Source organism: Phalacrocorax aristotelis, chromosome 23, assembly GCF_949628215.1.
Source record: "Phalacrocorax aristotelis chromosome 23, bGulAri2.1, whole genome shotgun sequence".
NCBI lineage: Eukaryota > Metazoa > Chordata > Aves > Suliformes > Phalacrocoracidae > Phalacrocorax > Phalacrocorax aristotelis.
The window spans coordinates 334,522-355,721 of record NC_134298.1 but is presented as its reverse complement, the minus strand read 5'-3'; the positions used below and the strand labels follow the sequence as shown (position 1 = coordinate 355,721).

At 48.2% G+C, this 21,200-nt stretch overlaps 1 protein-coding gene across 1 annotated transcript; it reads left to right on the top strand.

The window, feature by feature from the left end:
• Positions 1–16,862: 16,862 nt before the first annotated feature.
• On the top strand, positions 16,863–19,338 carry LOC142068091 (coiled-coil domain-containing protein 81-like). Its single transcript, XM_075117337.1, has 6 exons — positions 16,863–16,980; positions 17,192–17,253; positions 17,634–17,787; positions 18,003–18,259; positions 18,621–18,706; positions 19,137–19,338. The coding sequence occupies exons 1-6, from the start codon at positions 16,863–16,865 to the stop codon at positions 19,336–19,338; spliced, it is 879 nt and encodes a 292-aa protein (XP_074973438.1).
• The last annotated feature ends 1,862 nt before the right edge of the window (positions 19,339–21,200 follow it).

Genomic DNA, 21,200 nt, shown 5'->3' with positions numbered 1-21,200 from the left:
TGTAACCTTTGGGAGTAAAAATGATAACAAGGAAAGCTATCTCATGGAGACTAAAATGGAAGCAGGTGCCAGTGAAAACATAATCTAATCCTACCCACATTGGTGATACACATTGTAAATGTCTAGATATGGACAGATCAATCAAATCCCCTTGTCTCGCACAGAGATAATGAATTGCGTTCCAGGTGGTGCCCAGTGCCAGGGCAAGAGGCAATGGGCAGAAAATGAACCACAAGAAGTTCTGTCTGAACAACAGGAAACACTTTTTTACCACAACCTTTCTGAGCAACCTGTTCCAGTGCATAGTCATAACAATGAACCATGCAAACCTGGCAAAACAGAGTTTGATGGCCAGAGACAGGAACTGAGAGATAGAGAAGCACTTGTTTTACAACTATATCCTTGAGGAGAGCTGAGAAGCTGATCGAAGCAAACATCCCACCTCAGAAGATGCTGAGAACAGGGTGATAACGTCTATAGTCAAGGAGAACAACTAACTGGGATGTTGACAGGAACAAAAACAAAGTGCCCATTAGGTGAACTATCCTCATTTTAATACTAAAAATCAGGCCCATAGGCCAGAACCAACCCCCCCCAATAAGCCCCTTACTTTCTGAGCATGCATAGTAAATTAAAAGTGAGCTGTACCTTTACATTGAAGTGAGAAAGAAATTAACAAATTTTTAGCTGAGGCATGTGAATATTAGCTGTGACTGACACATTTAACTGTATGAATGCATTGTAGTGTCTTGGTGTGGTGTGCTAGCTTTGTTGAATTACCATGTAGCACCAATCTCTGCACAAAAATGAATTAAATAAAATACCTCTGCTCTGTGTGTAGTTTGGCGTTTTGCACACCAGGCAAACGAACCTGCTTTTTTGGGATAATACGTCCACCCGTAACCACCTTTGTTAGCCACTATATCCTAGCTGCTCTCACCTATAACCCTCCAGTCACGGCACTCACCTCACTGCTTTCAGTCCCTCCACTTCAGCAGCTCCTGTTCTCTTCCTCCTCTACCTCATCTCTCTTCACATTCCTCCTGAACCTGTTTAAGCACAGCAATGCTGTATTGTATGTCAATTGTGTGTCAACAGCCTTCCTTACAGTCAAATTGTGGGCCTTCATCCAGTTTTTTTAGTGTGGGAGTATTCCTTCTTGAGTAACAGGAAACTGATAATAAAATACAACAATTTATTCTGTGAGACTGAAATACCAGGACTTCTGATGAGCATCAGACAGTTGCTCAGACTTTGATTATGGACATTTTTCCAAGCACGTAGGCAGCTTGGGTGAATCACCTGCCCTAATTTAGTCATAGATCCCAGCAGTGTAGACATACAGTTTCCTGCCAGATGAAATAGTACAAAGTAACTTTGATCAAACATTGTCATGACCAGGCCTCTGTGAAGTTGGTTGCTATATCCAAGCATATGCATAGCATCTTTCCCAAGTTTTCACCGGTCTCTGTGTGGTGTTTTTGTGGCTCTTGAAAGGCTATTGCTGTTTTGGGTTTGTTGGTTGGTTGGTTGGTTGGGTTTTTTCCTGGTTTTTGCCTCAGTACAAAAATATGTGTTACACAATGAGATGTTACATGCATAGCATGGAAATGAAATTACAGTGGGGCTGTATGACAACATATAAGTATGTTCAATGGATCAAACAAAGCATCCTTGAACTGAATCAGGAAAAAAGTGTATGTGTCAAGATATATCGCTGCCTGATTCTTTTCTGGAGTGCTTCACTGTTCCTTTATTACTTTTATTTGCCTATCTTTTGGAAAAAAAGGTTCAGTTAAGATGAGACGTCTGATCTCTAAATGAATTTGTACATTAAAATCATGAACTCGAACATGAAGAACATACTGATGATCCAATGCTACTGAAAGGCATTTAAAGAACAATGCAATCATCAGGCACAGTCAGCATGGGTTGACAAAGGGAAAGTCCTGTTTAACTAATTTGATAAGGTCTAGTGCCTAGTGGATGAAGGGAAGGTGGTGGATGTAGTTTTTCTGGATTTTAGTGAGGCTTTTGATACTGTCCCTCACAGCATCCTTTTGGACAAGTTGTCTACCGTGAGATGAGCAGCTACATGGTGCAGTGGGTGAAGAACCAGCTAAACAGCAGGGCTCAAAGGGTTGTAGTGAATGGGGCTACATCTGGTCACCAGCAGTGTTCCTCAGGGTTCAGTTCTAGGGCTAGTCCTGTTCAACATTTTTATCAATGACCTAGATGCAGGAGTTGAATGCACCATGAGCCAGCGGTCAGGCAGTTGGAAGAGACAATTGTTGTAGGTCCCTTCCCTCTGAACTATTCTATTCTATTGTATTCTAGTATATTCTAGCCTTGTCCAGTCTAGTCTAGTCTAGTCTTGTCCAGTCTGGCATCTTTAAACTTTAGTTTCTACTCAGCCCAAAATTCCTAACCATCTACAATGGTTCACACTTACTTGCACTCCGGTTCCTATCAGACACAAACTCCAAGAGATGAAGATCTGAAATTCCTACTGTCGTGGTTCAGCCTCAGTCGGCAACTAAACACCACGCAGCTCCTTGCTCACTCCCCCCACCCCTCTGGGACTGGGAAGAGAATCAGAAGAGCAAAAGCAAAAGGAAAAAATTGTAGGTTGAGATAAGAACAGTTTAATAATTAAAATAAGATAATAATTATAATAATGATTATTATTATAGTAATAAAAATAACGATAATATAATAAAAAGGAAAAGGGAAAAAGGGAAAAAACAGAAACACAAACAATACAACTGCTCACTACCCACCAACTGACGCTGCCCATCCCCGAGATGTGATTGCTGCCTTCCTCCCCTGGCCAGCCCCTCCCAGTTATCATACTGGGCATGACGTTACATGATATGGAATATCGCTTTGGCCAGTTTGAATCTGCTCTCTCAGCTGTGCCCCCTCCCCTCCCGGCTTCTTGTGCCCCCGGCAGAGCATGGGAAGCTGGAAGAGTCCTTGACTAGTACAAGCACAACCCAGCAACGGCCAAAACATCAGTGTGTTATCAACGTTGTTTCCACACTAAGTCCAAAGCACAGCACTGTACCAGCTACAGTGAAGAAAATTAACTTTATCCGAGCTAAAACCACAACAGTATCCACTCCTTATTCCATATAATTTAGTCAGGTCCCATACTATTCAATACAATTTCAATAACCCCTACCCACCTTCTCATCCTTTGACAGAATATACAGATTTCATTTATCATTCCCCTGGTCTATGGACCCCCCCTGTAAAACATCCATGAAATGTCCATTGAGTTCATTTAGTCCATGACTTTGGGCTCCATCTATGGTACGAGTCTTGCACAGAGGTGCTGTGTGTGGTGTTGGATTGTTGCCTGCTGAAGTCAGTCCTCATTCCATCAGCACAGCACTATTAGTCCGTGTTCTATCACCGCTGCACTTTGCTTCGTTCAGTTAAAGTTTTTTTATTAATTTGGGAGATTCCCACCATGATACAAATGATATGGCATATAGCAACCATAGTAGTGATGACATACAACATTATATAGCAATTAACAGCATTGTGCCATTCAGTTCATTGCCTGTTTTCACCCAAAATCAAACCCACTTGAGGCACACGTCGGATTTCTCCATCCTCCCGCATCACCCATCAAGTGCACCCAGGTCCTCGAGCAAAAGCAATCCCACAAATGGCTTTGCCTTTGCCTGAGGCAGGGAGGACCCAGACTGTGTTGCCCAGCGTACTTTTTGCGTACACTACAGGGACTCCATCCCCTTCCACAGTATGTAGGATTTCTGACTGGGCAGGGCCAGCTCGCCTGGCAGATCCCCTCCTGTTGACTAACCACGTGGCTTTTGCCAAATGTGCATCCCAGGGCCTGAATGTCCCACCCCTCATTGCTCTCAGTGTAGTTTTTAGCACTCCATTGTACTGCTCCATTTTCCCAGAGGCTGGTGCGTGACAGGGGGTGTGATACACCCACTCAATGCCGCGCTCTTTGGCCCAGGTGTCTATGAGGTTGTTTCGGAAATGAGTCCCGTTGTCTGACTCAATTCTCTCTGGGGTGCCATGTCGCCACAGGACTTGTTTTTCCAGACCCAGGAGAGTGTTCCGGGCAGTGGCGTGGGGGACAGGAGATGTTTCCAGCCAGCCAGTCGTTGTTTCTACTGTTGTAAGCACATGGCGCTTGCCTTGGTGGGTCTGTGGGAGTGTGGTATAGCCAATTTGCCAGGCCTCCCCATATTTGTATTTCAGCCACCGTCCCCCACACCACAGAGGCTTTACCCGCTTCGCTTGCTTGATTGCAGCGCATGTTTCACATTTGTGGATAACCTGTGCAATAACATCCATGGTCAAGTCCACCCCTCGATCACGAGCCCACTGTATGTTGCATCTCTCCCTTGATGGCCTGAGGTGTCATGGGCCCACCGAGCTAGAAATAGTTCACCCTTATGCTGCCAGTCCAGATCCACCTCAGTCACTTCAATCTTGGCAGCCTGATCCACCTGCTGGTTGTTCCGACGTTCTTCAGTGGCCCGACTCTTGGGGACGTGAACCACCTCCTTCAGCCACACACCCCAAACGGGGGTCAGCAGTGCCGACAGGATTAAGTCCTGACTGACTGCAGGCAACAGACGCTGACGTTGACTGACGCCAGCCAGCTGAGTCCAGACAGGTGATGCTGGCCGACTGACACAGCCGACTGACTCTGGTCAACTGACGCATGACTAGGGCCTCCTTCTGCCATCGCACCTGGGCGTCCTCCCTGATGGAGCTGGGTGGGCAGAGGGGTCCCTGACGCTGCCACTCAGAACTGTCAGGCCTTGCAGCAGATCTCTGGGTGACATTCTTAAACTGCATACTAACTTCAGACAAAACCAAAAGAATACGCCCAAGAGCTACCAATCAGCATATCTTCACTACCCAAGGATGTTCAAGATACAAAAGGTTGTTCTTATGAAGGAGGAGATGTGATAGAAGGAGGTAGCGAAGATGCCACTCTCTATTTCCTCCATAGAAAATCTCTCAGAGGAGGAGGTATAGTTGCTAATTGCTCCATGAGGTGATACCCGAGGAACAGTAATGGCTTCAATACAAAACCCACATATCAGATAATGCTGAAGGCCAGTGTTTGAATAACAAATCTCCTTGCCAAGACATCACGAATCACTGCAGAGCACGGCAGACTACACAAACCAACACCAATCTTTAACGTGTTCTGCACAAATGAGAGCACGGTGTAGATCAGAGAATACTCTCTGCTAATACTGAGAACAGATGAGGCAATGCTGTGACCAGCAACTGTGATCATCTCAAACCCTTCGTGCCCCACGTTGGGTACCAAAAGAGACTGTTGTGGTTCAGCCCCATCCGACAGCTCAGCCCCACAGAGCCGCTCGCTCACTGCCCCACCAGCGGGATGGGGGGAGAATATGAACGGGAAAAGTGAGAAAACTCGTGGGTAGAGATAAGAATAATTGAATATTTAAAATAAAACAACAACAATAATAGCAGCAACAACAACAAATCTCTAGAGCTCTAGCTCTAGGCATGCGCCTTATGCTACAGTCTAACAGGCCGCTCTATTTGCTCGAGCTCTCAGCATGCGCTTTATGCTACAGTCTAGCAGGCTGGTCTATTTGCGCTACCTCACTTGTTTTTACTTACTTAAATTCTTCTTGGCACTTCCCACACTCCTGTCTCTGTTTTTTACTGCCGCATTTCTTCAGTTCAAGGACGTGCCAAACAGTGCTAAGTTACTTGCAAATTCATCCCCCACATAAGTTAAGTTATCCTAACAGCTTATCAAGTGATCACATCCAATGAGCCAGGGTTAGAGTAAAGCCTCACACCACTCGAGTGAAGAAAAAGCAGCGATACTGAAAATAAAGATGAAAAATAAGAAACACCACACCGGAATTTTGATACTGCAAGGACTATTTTGAAATGCAGAGTTACATGCAGTAGCCGTCCCAAGTGGCTAATCAAGAGCTAGACCATTACCAGGCCACTATTTCCTTCTGTTACTTAGTTATATTTCTGCAGCAGAACGACAGTGTTTTCAAACCTGATGAAAAATGCTGCCCCTTTTCCGAATGGAAATTCAAAGTGGTGCTATACTGAAGAAGGGTTTCACCTTTGGGAAACTAAAGCAGCATCCAACCCTGGGGTCACCCACATCCAAACATGGGCTGCAGGCACAAGTTAAAAAGAATGACAGGGATTTACCCACAAAGGCACAAGGCTCTAACCCTGTGCCAAAGTCTGTACACTGGGTTTTAGGGATTTTCATTTGCAGACAAACTATTCAACTCAACTGCTACATCTGAGAAAGTGGAAAGAGCCAATGCAGAACTTCAGAACCCCACGTTGTGTAGCAACGATATTTACCTTCAGGGCAAGCTATGGAAGACATTTCTGTACCCAGAGGGGCCCAAACAACATCACTTCCGTTATACAGTTTTAGGAACAAATACCCAAGTATTTAAGGGCATGAAAAGGAATCAGTTCGCTGCACAGATCTGTCCTCAAAACATGGGGCATATGTCAGGTTTGGGATTTGTCTGAACCCTCACATCAAAAGAAGGAAACAGTACCAAGTTCAATAACAATGCTTTTCTCAGTGGGTTTTGGTAACAATTTCAAAAAATATTAGGCAAAAAAAAAAGTATTTAAAACCAGAAGCTAAGTGATACAAGGTGAAAATGGCAACAAAGACACTCCAAAGCATTCCTATTGCAAGGAACAGAAGCACACACCAAGCTACACAAACATACACATTAGTAGCCGTACACAGACAGATGCAGAGCACGGCACCGCGTTCAGTTGCGCAAACCTTGAACCTACAGCGCCTAAAAACGATCAAACCTTACCTGTACAACACAAAGCCATTCAGGAAATAGCCTCGCATATTCAGGATGAAATACAGCGTGTTACTGGGCACCAAAACCAACAGTCACATCAGAGCTGTGCAAATGATGGCATTGCTCAGTTTTTGCTATGCTGAATCAAATACCTTGTCTTTACAATATAGACTGTGGTTTCTTGGAAAATATATTGTGTTAATATTTGGAAAATTAATACATGGCTACATTGTTTAGAATTAAGTGCAGTGTGTAGAAAAACGCGTGAGACTGTGTTTTTACATACTGCTTTTGGTGTTCCACTCACTGGCTCAATTCCACTTCTAGACGAAGAAATAAAGGTGATCAGAACCTCAAATAGAGCACTGGTACCCAACATCAAGCAGTGAACACAAATTATAGAGCCTGAACATCAAAACATGCTGTTCTGATGGTCTAGAGAATATGGACATTCATTTGTATACAGAAACTCTTCTCTCTTGGTACAGTCAGTGCCACTGAAAAAGCCCCCCAAATCCCATTTCTACTTTGTCACAAGTTACTCTCAGACATACAGATATAGAACACAACAGTGCAAGAACTTCTCAGGTATTTTGTCTCTGCTGTGGAAGTATCAAAAATACAAAGTCTGTGCTACCATTTTGGGTTCTTAAATAATCAACCATCAAAATACAAAGGTACCTTTAGCCAGCCTGTATATCCCCAGGATTACAGGCAGGTACCAGACACAGTACTTCAAGTTCTAAGAAAGAACAGCGATAGCCCAGACACTCTGAAGTGCAAATTTACTTGAGTGAAAAACATCAGTGACCTGACAAAGAAGTAACAAAACTGTCAGCAGCAGCACCTTTAGAACAGTGTTTCTTTGTGGAAGCCCAAGCCCTGTGCTCAGATACTTAGCCATCACAGTGCCAAAATACTAAATCTGTTACGTGTGCTGTATCGACTGAAAATAGGAGTGGAAACGTCACCTGAAAGCAGTTCCTAGGATTAGGTGCGATTTAGGAGCCCTGTGAAAAAACCCAGACAGGCCTTAACTGCCAGAATTTGCTTTAAGATAATCTGGGAAATGCTACAGCATTTTAGGGACTAGTTATTACATTTGAAAACTTGCTGAGATTTCACACACTCATTGATCTGTAGCTGCCCTCTACTCATGACGAATCAGACATGCAACCACGGATATCGTTGACAAACAACTCATCATTATCCAAAGTGTCCCATGAGCCTCTGAGGGCAATTCAGAGGCTGCTGTGGAATTTAGGTGCAAAAAGGCTCGTGCTGCCTGCCACTGCTAGAGCACCACTGGGCTCGCACTTACAGCCATGTACCTCCTGAAGCGGAGGAAGGACAAGGACATACTTTACATCACCACACAAGGGTTGCTTCATCCATTTACCTTGAAGAACACACTCCAAGACCAGTAACGCATTTTGGAAGGCCTCTCCACCAGTACAGCCTCCATTCCTCGCTCCCAAACAGGAGCCACTCTAACAGTGGTTTCTGCAACGTTTCCAGCTGAAGGAACAGAAAGCTCATCTGCCTGGTTCATTTTCCGTGTCAGAACAGCAGTGCCATTCTTTCCTTGAACCACATACGGGTATTTACCTGATCTTTGATGACAGCAGCATCTCTCCTCTCATTTAGGGCAGCATTACAATACCAGGAGAGGGTGCCGCCCAACCAGAAACAGAGGGTGCATCGACAAGACAGCACTAGGCACACCTATTTCAATTAACCCCCAGAACAAGGCCACCTTTAGAAGCACAACACTGTGGTGTCCAGAATTACTGGGGAGGGCCTGAAAGCACTGCAACAACTACTGCAGCAATACGCCCAAAGCTTGCATGCAGAGCCACATAAATTCAGGGATGGGCACCAGGAGGCTGCTGTAGTGTTTGTGCAAGAGACGCTGTAACTCACCAGTGTACTTCATTTATTCAGAACCAACACTAGAAAGACATGGCAAAACCACAAGCTAACAATGGCTACTCATTGCAGTGGAGAGGCAAATCTTTAAGAAGGCTGGAAAACACGACCGTTCGAATAAGGCCGGTGGAGCTGACATACTACTGGGCTGTATGAATACATGAATGACAGCAATAATCCTGTAGCCAGGATTGCATTTCCATAGCTGAAATGTCAATCACTGCACCTGATTCTCTGTCCTCCGTAAATCTGAGGAACACACAATACAGAATAACAACCTGGCGCACAGAGACCAGCTTAGGGTAGAAAAGATACCTTAGAAAGAGAACTACTAACATTTGCTAACATGCCAAACTGCTTACTGCGTTTCAGGTTGGGAAAGGATTAACTCTTCCTTCATAATACCTGCACAAACGCAATACTGTTTAGGATATTATTTTTTTGCTCTTGCCTGAAACGGACATTGTCTTTAGGAAATTAGTCGCAATCACTTATGAAGGAAACTGCTTGTTTGCATGGCTCGCCAGCTGGCACCCTTGCTCTTTCCTCTATGGCTAGTATGCAAAAAACCCAGATTTGGGGCAGAATAATACCTGCCATATCCTGCCCCCTCTCCCCAAATGCAAGAAATAGTCAAACACTGACAATCTGACTCTTCTGGGATGGGAACAAATTATAAGTTTACACTACAGTGCGTATCTGCCTTTAGTCTAAAAGCAAGAGAAGCAAACACATCGAATAAGGAATCTCTCCAGGTACAGGAAGCAGGATCTGCAACTCGGCTCTCAGAAAAATCAACCCCAAGAACAAACTTAAGAGAACCATTGTTAGAGTTGGTAACTCTGGAGTTGGTAACGTCAGCGAAACCCTCCTCTCAGCTGGCATCACAGATGAGGAGCTGCAGCAATCCTGGCTCTAGTGGCATCTAGACCAAGAAACAAGCAGACAGATGATGACACCACAGAACTAGAGTTGCTTTGCAAAACAGCAGCGCACTCGTGTGTGTTAAGTAGCGACCGGTCAACTAGTGCTGGACATGAACGCTTGAACGTCTAAGAAACATGTGTAAGACTGCATCTGGGGTGCCTCAGTTTTAACAGGACAGCTCGAGGACACGAATGTGAGGGTGCCTCTGAACTGCTATACTTTGCGTCCCAGCCTCTCTCCTCGGTTGGCACGGGCCAGTTGCCAGATTTGCCTGACAGCTCCCCAGCATGGCCACACGGTACCGGTACCGCCAGCACCAGGTATCTGCCACAGCTGGGAGCAGCATTGTCCCCACCCTGGGGCAGAGAGGGGGAACGCAAAAACAACCCCCAAAAGTGCCCCATCCTGCCCCAGTGGATGCTTAAGTGCATCCACTTAAGTGCATGCTTAAGATAATATGATTCTATTTTTATAAGGAATAGATTTTTTACAAATAATTATTTTGAAATTATAATATTTGTATTATGTATATGTCTATGTATAATATCATATACATATACACATACATAGATATGTATCTACGTATCCCACCACCAAATCCACAGAGGGAAAGGGAAGGGGGTGTCAGGAGGGACTGGGATGCGGGAGAGGGGTGACATGACCCAGGGGCCCAGGACTCACCGCAGTTCCTGCTCTCTGCACTGCCAGGCACATGGCACAGCTCAGCCACTTCTGTCTCTCTGTCTGTCTGTCTGCCCCCCCCTCCCTCTGCTGCAGCCCCACTCACTCGACTGCCTTCCACCTCAGGGAACCCACGGGTGCCTCACAGCTCGCACCCCACGAGGCCGCCCCGAGGCACAGCTCAGGGAGGCCGGAGCGGGGCCCAGGCCCAGCTGGCTGCTGCCAGGACAGGCCCGGGGGCGGCCTGGGGCTGCGGGACAGGCCTCGGGGCAGGGGCTGGGGCAACATGGCCGCCCGGCAGCCCCTGCCCCAGGCCTACAGCTCCCAGCATGCCCCGGGGCGCGCCTTCCCGCCGCCCGACCCTGCGCGGGCACCGCCCCCCCAGCCCCAGCCCGCCGCCCCCCCGCAGGCCCCACGGCCGCCTCACCGGGGCTGCGGGACCCGCCGCCACAGAGACCGAGAAGGCACCGGGAGTGCGCAGGGACAGAGACGTGGCAGAGGGAGCGGGGCAGGGGGACAGCGGGGAGAGGGGCGGAGGGAAAAGGCAGCGGGGAGAGAGAAAGGGAGAGGCCGGGACGCAGAGCGGGACACAGGGCGAGGGAAGGGCGGGAAACGACCCCGAGAGACTGAGACAGAGGGGCTGTGGGTCGGGACAAGGAGGCGCAGAAGGGCACAACAGCCGCGGCCTCCAGGGTGGAGACGCAGGAGGAGCAGAAGGGGCCGGGGAGCAGGACGGAGGCCCCGAGAGCAGCAGGGCCAGCTGAGCGGGGGATACAGGCGGGAGAGAGGGGACAGGCGGCAGCACAGAGGGGAACCAGGAGGCCAGGACACGGCGACAGAGGAAGGAGGCGGCCAGGGAGCGGGAGAGAGGTGTAGGGAAAGGAAAACATAGCATCAGGCTGTAGGACAGACAGGGAGGAGTTAGAAAATAGAGTCAGACAGAGAAAGAAAGAGAAAGGAAATAAAAGGGATGGGAATTGGGGAGAGAACAAGAATAGTCATTCTGGGCAACTGCCGCATTTCATGGTCACCTGCCAGCGACTGCATTGCCAGGATCCTCAAGAAATGTTCTGCCTGCAAAAGCCCTGTCCTGGGCCCAATCCTGCACTGTAATACTGGAGATGAGATACACACCCCAGAACTCGGGGCAGATATGTTCTTTGTTCTTTTTTACCAAAAATACAGCAATGCTGTGAATGCCAGGCATGTTTCTGAAAGCAGCCAAGGTTACCGTGACCTGTTCCGGCAGAGAGAAGCATTTCAGAGGCGGCTGTGGGGTGTAAGAGCCAAGGAGCGGCTGGCGGGCTGCTCTGGGAAGGAAGGGCTCTGATGGCGACCTGGATAACAAACCATTGCAGGCACACCTTCGCTGAGAGGCTGCACGCTGCTCCCTTCCAGGTGCTCCTCGCCAGCCATCTCTGTGCTTCAGGACGGGTAACTGCCCGAGGGAGGAGGTGGGAATCCGCCATCGGTGCAGAGCGGCGATGGCGGGAAGAGGGCTGCGTTCAGTGGGGAGAGCACAGCTTTGCGGGAATGCAGCGCATCTGGGGGCCTCTTGATTTCTGCGCGAAGCGTGCATCACGCAGCAACGTTGCTGGCTTAAACCAAAGCGCTTGATTCCTTCCTTAATAAACCATGCCTCCCGGGCTGGAGGAAGAACTGTGGAAAAAATCTTAACTTTTCGTACTCGTTTCAGTTCCTCCGTTGGGCCACTGACGAGAATGAAATATTGGGGGCAGAAATTAAAATGAAACTAAGTACTCAAATTTAAGAGACGTTTGTTCATCTGGCATTTTGTTTTCAGGCCACAAACAAACCCACGAGCTTCATGACTGGCACCGCCAGCAGCTGTAGAAATCCAGAGCCAAATTTTCTGCGGTACGTACCCCGTGAGTCCGATGGCTGCCGGAAAGAAATTAAATATTCTGACTATTTAAATTATAAAATTTAAATATTTTGAATCACTCGGGTTTGGGCAGGACTTTGTGCACACTAGAATTGGCAGAAAACCCTAAAATTAGGTAGCCAAATCCGTAATTCAACCCATAACAGAAAGACAGTGAGTTCTGGGGGATGATCGGCACTCAGCCAGTGCCAGTGAACGCATGGCACTTCCAAAATTTAACACTTTTTCTTTTTTTTTTTTTGCTACACTTTAATATTTATTTTCTCTCTAGCTATTTCCTAGCTTTGGCCATGCTCACGGCTATGATTTCAGGGGTTTGCGTAGTTTTCCCAGGTGAAAAATGTAATGAATGACTAAAATTTCCAAAATTGTCCTTGTGCCTCCCCTGGTCATTCCTTACATGTAAAATTCTTGGGCCAAATTTGAGGAACAGCTCGAGATACTCGCTTTTTTGGCAGGGCTTTCCTACCAATTGGAATATTCCGTTGCTTCCTGAGGTGTTTAAATGTCATTTTGCGGTCAGAAAGAGACTTCCCTCCCCCTGCCCAGGAGCATCAGGTATTTCAGCTTTTCCTAAATTTCTGAAATCCAGTTTCAGAATGGTCTAAATTTCTGAAATCCAGTTTCAGAATGGTCTAAATTTCTGAAATCCATTTGCAGCATTTCCAAAATTTCTGAAATCAAATTTCAACATTTCCTAAATTTCAGTCTTTCCAAAATTTCTGTAATCAAATTGCAGCATTTCCCGAACTCCTGAAATCCAATCCCTAAAATGTTCTTTTCATTCAAATAAAATAAATGACCACATAAATACATGAAGGGATGTGACCACCCACCAAGACAATGCAATTTAAAAAAAAACCAAACTACTTCATTCACATTCTTATGGGATGTAAATTGTTGAAATCCGTGTGTTTTCACTCCCATCATTTTCTCCCGTGTGGATCCAGCCCCCCAGGAAGTTGTATTTTTTTGGTTGTTCTTTCCAAAATATGCTGCAAATTAATATTCAGTGTCGAATGATCATTTCAGAATTTTGCCAATGAAAACTTTCACCAGTTGCTTGACCAGAAATTATTTTTTCACATAATTTTACCTTTTATCGGAATATCTTCAGTTCTTCAAATCAGTTAAATTGAATAAAAGTGAATTAAAAGTGAATAATCCCCCCCAATCCACCCAATTAATTAATCACTCAAAAGCAATTAGTCAGTGACAGTCTCAAGTGCTTCGAGTAATTCACGCACCTAAAAACTGGTGTTTCTACCTATTTCTACAGTCAAATGGTTTATTCATAGGGTTGATTTTCTCTCAGCCTTACATCAAGGGAGGGAAAATTAGTCTGGATGAGTCACACAGCCATTACGTGAATGTCATTGAAATGAATTAAATGGTGCTGAAAAGGGAAAAATTACCTCTGAAATTGAATTGTTAAATCTGAAATGGAATTTTTTTGTTGTTTTTGTAGCTTCTTTTCAATAACTCCTGGTGTAACAACCATAAACCAATATTTCGTTTCCAGTTTAATGAGGAAGCACGGATGGTGCTGCTTTAGAGAGATGACAAGGCAGGAAGGGAATAACAATAACAACAGTAATTAGAAAATAATTAAAAACTAAAATAATAAATAACATTACAATTTACATTAGTTATACTAATTATTATTTAGATAATATGTAAAATATAAAAATATAGTTTATAGACTTAATTTTAATTGCTGCTGTTATTATTGTAATATGCCCACTCTTCTGTTACTTTGCAGGTTTTTGGAACACAAAACCGACATGGGAAATAAACAGACAGTTTCAGCGGGGGCTGGCACTGCTCGTCAGCCCTGTGAAATACCACACAGAAAAATATCAGAAATGGAAATAAGCAGAAACAGAAATATCAGAAATGTGGGGGGGAAAATTAGAAAATATTAGAAATTGCTGGAGGTATTAGAAGTGACTTGAGCTGAAATTTCCTTTGTGGCTTTAACAGACTTAAATGAAGAATGTTTAATTCCCGGGCGCTGCAGTGGTGAGCGCTCACCTACCGAACGCCCGCTGGTACGATTACCACGCAGTAAGTGGTGGGAAGAACAATATTATATCTATTTTTCCCAATATTCACCAGGAGTGCAGTGTGCTGGGGTGGGGGCTGAATCCCCCACCTCTCTTTTACCAAAACCCGCCCCGTAGGAATTAAAAAAATAAAGATAAAAAATAAGTTTAAAAATAATTTTTTAAATCTTAAAATTTTAAAAATTTTAAAATTACATCTTGGCTATTTTTTTCTTAATTTAATCAGTTTATTTTAAGAGACTCTTGTTCAACACGACCAGTAAAAAGGTGGAATAATACCCCTAATCTGTATATTGTCTGTGTCCTGAAGCGCTTCCACATTTGCTTTTATTTGAACCCTTCAACAATATACAAGATTTATTTTCTAAGAATGATAGAGTGGAGGAAATCGGAAGATTTAAACAATTTTTACGGCCTCAGGCTTCAAAACTCACTCCATTTATCGGGTGCAATTTATTTATATCTGCAGGATTTCAGGTTTTATCTTGAAAATATGTAGTTCTGCATTAAAAAAGGATTTCGGTGACGTCATCAGCATTTATCTATGTCTTTATAAACTTCCAGTCTAAAAAAATAGCTTAAAATGGGTCAGTCAACAAGGAGAGCAGCTTTTGTGGGGTTCTTTCTGATTTTCTTATTTTTTATTGCAATAATCGGGTGAGTGTATCGGATTTAGGGAACAATTCAGGAATTTACCGTCTCCTTTGGAACACGCCAACCTCCACACCCCGGGCGGTTACAGAATCGCTCAGCAAAGCCCAGCTCACACCCCATTTTACAGGTGTGATTGAAATTGAATTTAATTTTTTGGCTTTTTAGGTGAGATATTTAATTAGTGGCCTGGCAAATAAACTGCATATTAATTAAATAGCACACTGTACTTGGAATTATCTCCCGTTTTGTGTAAATATTAGCAGTCCTGAGAAAATCCATAAATATGGCAGCACCTTAACTCCACGGGGGATCTTTTTTAATCTTTTTTTTTGTTTCCTTCCTTTGACCTCCTGTAAATGTACCGCTATGGCTGGGGGAAGACTGGAAACAGAGATAAATTGAGTTGTGGACAATGCCTATAATATAGAAGTGTCGAATCATGAAAGCATTGAATCACTAAGTTTGGAAAAGACCTCTAGGATCATCAACTCCAGCCGTCAGCCCAACACCACCAGGTCTCCTCAACCATGCCCTGAAATGCCACGTCTACATGTTTTTTAAACACCCCCAGTGACAGTGACTCCCCCACATCTCTGGGCAGCCTCTTCCAATGCCTGACCACTCTTGCAGGGAAGACTTTTTTCCCAGTGTCCCATCTAAACCTCCCCTGACGCAGCTTGAAGCCATTTCCTCTTGTCTTGGGAGAAGAGACCAACCCCCACCTCACTACAGCCTCCTTTCAGGTAGTTTTAGAGAGCAATAAGGTCTCCCCTCAGCCTCCTCTTCTCCAGGCTAAACACCTCCAGTTCCTCAACCTCTCCTCATAAGACCTGCTCTCCAGACCCTGCCCCAGCCCCGCTGCCCTTCTCTGGACACGCTTCAGCACCTCAAGGTCCTTCTTGTCCTGAGGGGCCCAAACCTGAGCCCAGCATTCGAGGTGGGGCCTCCCCAGTGCTGAGCACAGGGGCCCCATCCCTGCCCGGCTCCTGCTGGCCACACCAGTGCTGGCACAAGCCCGGGGGCTGGTGGCCTCCTTGGCCACCTGGGCACTGCTGGCTCATGCCCAGCCGGCTGTCAGCCAGCACCCCCAGGGCCTTCTCCGCCGGGCACTTCCCAGCCCCTCTGCCCCAGCCCTGGGGCGTTGCCTGGGGTTGGTGTGGCCCAAGGGCAGGACCTGGCACTTGGCCTTGTTAAACCTCATACACTTGGCCTCGGCCCATCGATGCAGCCTGTCCAGGTCCCTCTGCAGAGCCTTCCTGCCCTCGAGCAGATCAACACTCACACACAAATTAGTGTTTTCTGCAAAGTTACTGAGGGTGCACTCAATCCCCTCATCCAGATCATTGATAAAGATATTAAACCAGACTCATTATTATTATAGTTGTTATTACAATTATTATTATACTTATTATTATTGTTGTTATTACAGTTATTACTATCGTTATTAAGCCATTCTTATCTCAACCTGCAGGTTTCCCTGCCTTCACCCCTCTGATGCCCTCCCGCCCCACCGATGTCAGGGTGACTGCGATGCAAGAGAGGGTATTGGGCAGCACGGGGCAGCCGAGCACGTCCCGTGGCTGCTCCACGCACGCAGGCGTTTCTCCGCCTGTGCCACCCGCCAGGGCTGCGACTCGCAGGGGTCCGTCAGCAGCGTGCCGGCTGCGGGGATGGAACCGGTGTTGCCCCGTCCTGGCGGGCAGTGGGTCACCACTGTGTCACAGTGGGCACTGCCATCGCGGCCGTGTCGCTGTGGCCTCACGCTGTGGCTGTGACGTGGCCACTCAGGCCATAAAAGAGGCCACGGGGCAGTGGGTCCTGCACCCCAGAGGAGTATCTGACACAGAGATGAGCTCCCCAACGAGCGTCACTGCTGAGGAGCAGCCCCAGAGCAAGAGCTGGGCCCAGAAGGGCTTCTGGGGTGGGACGGAGCACCCCTTCATGATGCCCAGCATCACCGCCAAAGGTACCAGCGGCCATAGCCACGGCAGGAACGTGGTGGCGACCAGCAGTCACAGCCTCGCGTGAGCGAGACTCAGCACTGCAGCCACCCCAGGGTTGTCTCTGGCTGTGGAGGGTGAGGCCGCTTTGCATCTGCCCAGCGCGAGGGCTCGGGGTGCTGGGGGGCTGAGAGCCGGCAGATGGGGAGCGTGACCTGGTTTTCCTTTGCTTTCCAGAGCAAGCGGCCGTCTGGGACGCAGTGGCCGACCACGTTCAGGAGTGGCTCCTGCTGCACAAGGTGGTTCAAGACCCACATCATCCTTGTCCGCCCAGAGGGGTGGGGAGGCCCCACGGCTGCTGGCACTCTTCCCCTCCTCGGAAAGCAGGAAATTCACCCCAAAAGTTCCCACTGATGGCTCATGCAAGGGTGGTGTCACCTCTGGTGGGTGGTATTGTACAGCACGGCTGAGCCCGGCTGCTGGAGACCCCCCAGATGCCCTTGGGATGCTCTACCATGATTCCACCATGGCGTTTTTGGAGGGGGAAAGACTCAGCAGCTCCTCCCCAAAGCTCTGTTCGCTGCCTCGGCTCATGCCTCCACACAGCAGGAGCGGGCAGGATCCACCCCAAAGCACCCGCCGCGGTCAGGGCCACCTCCAGCCTTCTCTTCTGCTGCAGGGGCTCCGAATTCCCACCCTCGGCTCCTTCGACACCATCCCCAAGCAGATCCAGGTCGGAGACAAGGCTGTAACTCTCCAGTGGCCCATGTTTCACCTGGCCAGGAATCTCGTGGTTGCCCACAGCCTAACGGACAACAAGGCCTACCTGCCCGGTGAGACGTGGGGTTAAACCCTAGCTGGCTGCACGGCCGTTGCACCCCTCCCCTGCTCTGAGATGCTTCTGTAAAGCAACTCCCCCTCTGCAGAGCACCTCAAAAATGGTTGGGTTTTTCTCTTCTGGGGCAATGCAATGACTGCAATAAGCAGCCCTTTGGAAATGCTTGCGGAAGGGCCACGGAGTGAACGTCTCTCTCGTGTGGTTTTCCAGGCAATAAGGTGCTGGAGCCCTTCAGATACGCCAAGGTGGCCACAGCCGCCTCTGTGTCCCGGCAGAAAGTGGAGGGCTGCATCCAAAGCACCACAACCCTCCTCTCACACTGCCTGGGGAAGGGGGAGACTGTTGCCCTCGTCCTGAAGGACATCGGGGTGCTCCTCATTGAAGGCACAAAGGTGCAAATGAAGTTCTACCACAACTTCCTGGAGAAGCTGTCTGGGAAGGAGAACCTGGAAAAAGCTGTTTTCAAGGTGAGTGTTTTGGTGTCTTTGTGGCACAGGTGGTCCCACGGCAGTGTCCCAGCACTCCTTGCTGTGGCACATAAGGACGTGGTCATCCACTCAGGTGAGAGATGTGGCCTGACCAGCTCTCACTGCCTCGGCTCCTCTGACATCAAGTGCCTCGGCCACGCTGGGGACATCCTGTCACCTTTGGGCTCCTCCGATATCGGGTGCCTCAGCCACGCTGGGGACGTCCTGTCACCTTTGGGCTCCTCTGATATCAGGTGCCTCAGCCACTCTGGGGACGTCCTGCCACCTTTGGGCTCCGCCAATATTGGGTGCTTTGGCCATGCTGGGGACATCCTGCCACCTTTGGGCTTCTCCATTGCAGGTCCCTTGGCTGCTGGAAATGGTGGTGTCCTGGGAGGTCCCTGTGGCCTCACTGAGTGTCTCTGACCGCATCATCGTCTTTCCCAAGTGAGTACGTTGGTGGCTGTAGCCACTGTTTGATGCAGATGCTCACGGCAGCAGTTGCTCCTTGTGACACTACCCATGTGATGCCCACATGTGGGTGGTGGCACGATGTCCACCACCCATGGGGACACCAGGCAGCAACTCTCGTTGATGTCCCCAGGTCATAGTCACTCCCAGAAGGCAAATCTGATGGGAAAGACAGAGGAATTTAGGCCATGCTTTGTCCCACTTTGCCGGGTGACTCCCGCCATTTCCCAGGACTGTCCTTGGGAATGGGGCATGGTAGATGGGAAAACCACGGTAGACTCAGGAAAACAATGGCCTTTATGGTCTTTATGGCAATGCCAAAATCTGCCTGTGAGCTGGTGATGGTGGTGAGCGGCAAGGGCTGCTGGTGCTTTGGGTCATGTCAGCATCTTCTCCTTGTTTCCAGGTTTGAAATGGAATTTGTGCCCAAACCACCGCCCAGGAGGCTCCTCAAGACCTTGAGACAAGTCCCTGGGAAAGACAAGCAGCTGAGAAGAAAGGACTTGCCACCTCTTGAGCAGAAGGTAAAGCAGCTCCTGGCTCCTTTCCATGGGATGAGCAACCAACTTCAGTCACTGATGGGGAAATCATCGGCGCTGAGTGCCTAAAGGTGCTGACTTGCGCCAAAGCCGTTTGTCCCAACGACTCATCAGCTTCTCCAAAACGGAGCCCTGGGGTGGGATGCACCCAAGGGTACAGTGGATCCAATGGCATCTCCTCCCCCCTCAGAAACGACTCTCCAGAAGAGTCCCCATCGCTTCCTTCCTCGTTCCCAACCCTGGTGCTGATAACACAGTTGCAAAACCACATTGGAAATTGGGAACCGGGGCAAGTGCCCGTGCTGGGGAGGCTGCAAGGCTGCGGCAGCAGCTGCAAGGGGAGCACAACAGCCCTCTCAGATGTTTTGGGAAGAGGTCTAACACCCCTGGGCATTAGCAGGACTGGCAGCGTCACAGCGACGCTCTTCTGACGAGGTCTCTCCTTCCTGGGTCCAGGGAAATCTTCTGGTTCTCTTGTTCCTGCCGGTCCAAGCGTGACTACTAGTGAAATACCACCCTTCTGCAAGATGATGGAGATGAAGGAGAAGAAGAGGAAAAGGTCTCGGGTCAGGTGAGGCTGGAGGCTCAGGGTTGGCATCTGCACAGGGATGTTTAGCCCAGAGAGGTGGTTGATGCCCCATCCCTGGAAACACTCATGGCCAGCTTGGATGGGGCTCTGAACAACAAGGTCTGGTTGAAGATGGCCCTGCTCAGGGCAGGGGGGTTGGACTAGATGACCTTTAAAAGTCCCTTCCAACCCAAATATTCTATGATTTTATGATTCCATGACTTTCTGACCCAGCACGAGCCCATTCCCCAGCCCCAAACACTCACCGTTCATTGCTGCCCAACCACGGTGAAGGCAATGCCTGGAAGGGCAGGATGGGGCTGCTGAAAGCCCCCCATTTCACAGGGCTGGATCTTCCCCAGCCCTTCAGGAGAGCCCCAGCATGATCTCCTGAGCTGCGCATGGGACAGCCGGGTGTCAGCTGAGGGTCCTGGCTCGGGGTTTCCTCGGGTGAGCTGCCAGTGGCCGCATGAAGGGGCACGTGGCTCATGGGGGGCCCCAAACCCATCGCGTCCTCAGGTAGACCTCTCCAGTTGTGTCCTTCCAGGCAGCAGCTGGTGATTCCAAAGAAAAAGAAAGAAAAAGAAAGGAAAAAAAATAGATGGGAATTGGGGAGAGCAAAAATAGTCATCTGGGCCACTGCCCCAGTTGTTGATCAATGCCCAGCGACTGCATTACTGGGGGAAAAGCCCTGCCCTGGGCCCAATCCTGCACCATAATATTGGTGACGAGCATCGTCTTGCAGAGTGGCCAGGGCTGGGGTAAAAAAGCCCAGCTGGGGGGAAAAAATCACCCAGCTGGTTTTTTGTTGGTTTTGCTTCAAAAAATCCCTGAGGCTTTTCACCATTGGCAATAGCATTTCACCCAGAAGGAGGTGGTCTGTGGTGGAAGTTTTGGTCTCTTACCGCCTGACTAATGCAGGCTGCCTTGTGTTCTCCCTAGCCCTTCTTCTGTGAGCAAGGTCTCTCAGCTCTCCGGTAGGAGACAGGTACAATTGAGAACAAGTGCCCGCATTTCAGATGTTACCACCCTATTTGCTCTCCAGCCTGGCAGGAGGAGGAGGAGCCATGGCCAGGCAAGCCGAAGAAGGACGGGGATGAGGCAAAGCTGGGCTCGCAAACCCTGTAGCAAAACAACCCATATCTGCAGCCAGTTTCTGAGGCAAAACCAAGGAAGACGACTGATCTCTTGGAAGCAGTCATGCTCGGTGACTTTGCCTCGTTAGATGTCTGATGAAGAGGACAAGCCTGAGAGCAATTTTTGTCTGTGCCCCGCACAGCTGAAAGTCAAGCAGTCAGCTTAGCCATGTGCATGGTGATAGTGCCCCAAACGGATACTTGCAAGGCTCTGAAATACGAACAAG

Excerpts from the sequence above, each read along its gene's own strand:
- LOC142068091 (XM_075117337.1), top strand. The coding sequence starts at position 16,863 with ATGAGCTCCCCAACGAGCGTCACTGCTGAGGAGCAGCCCCAGAGCAAG. Across the intron at positions 16,981-17,191 it reads GCCCAGCATCACCGCCAAAG|AGCAAGCGGCCGTCTGGGAC; the intron begins GTACCAGCGGCC and ends TTTGCTTTCCAG. Across the intron at positions 17,788-18,002 it reads CAACAAGGCCTACCTGCCCG|GCAATAAGGTGCTGGAGCCC; the intron begins GTGAGACGTGGG and ends GTGGTTTTCCAG.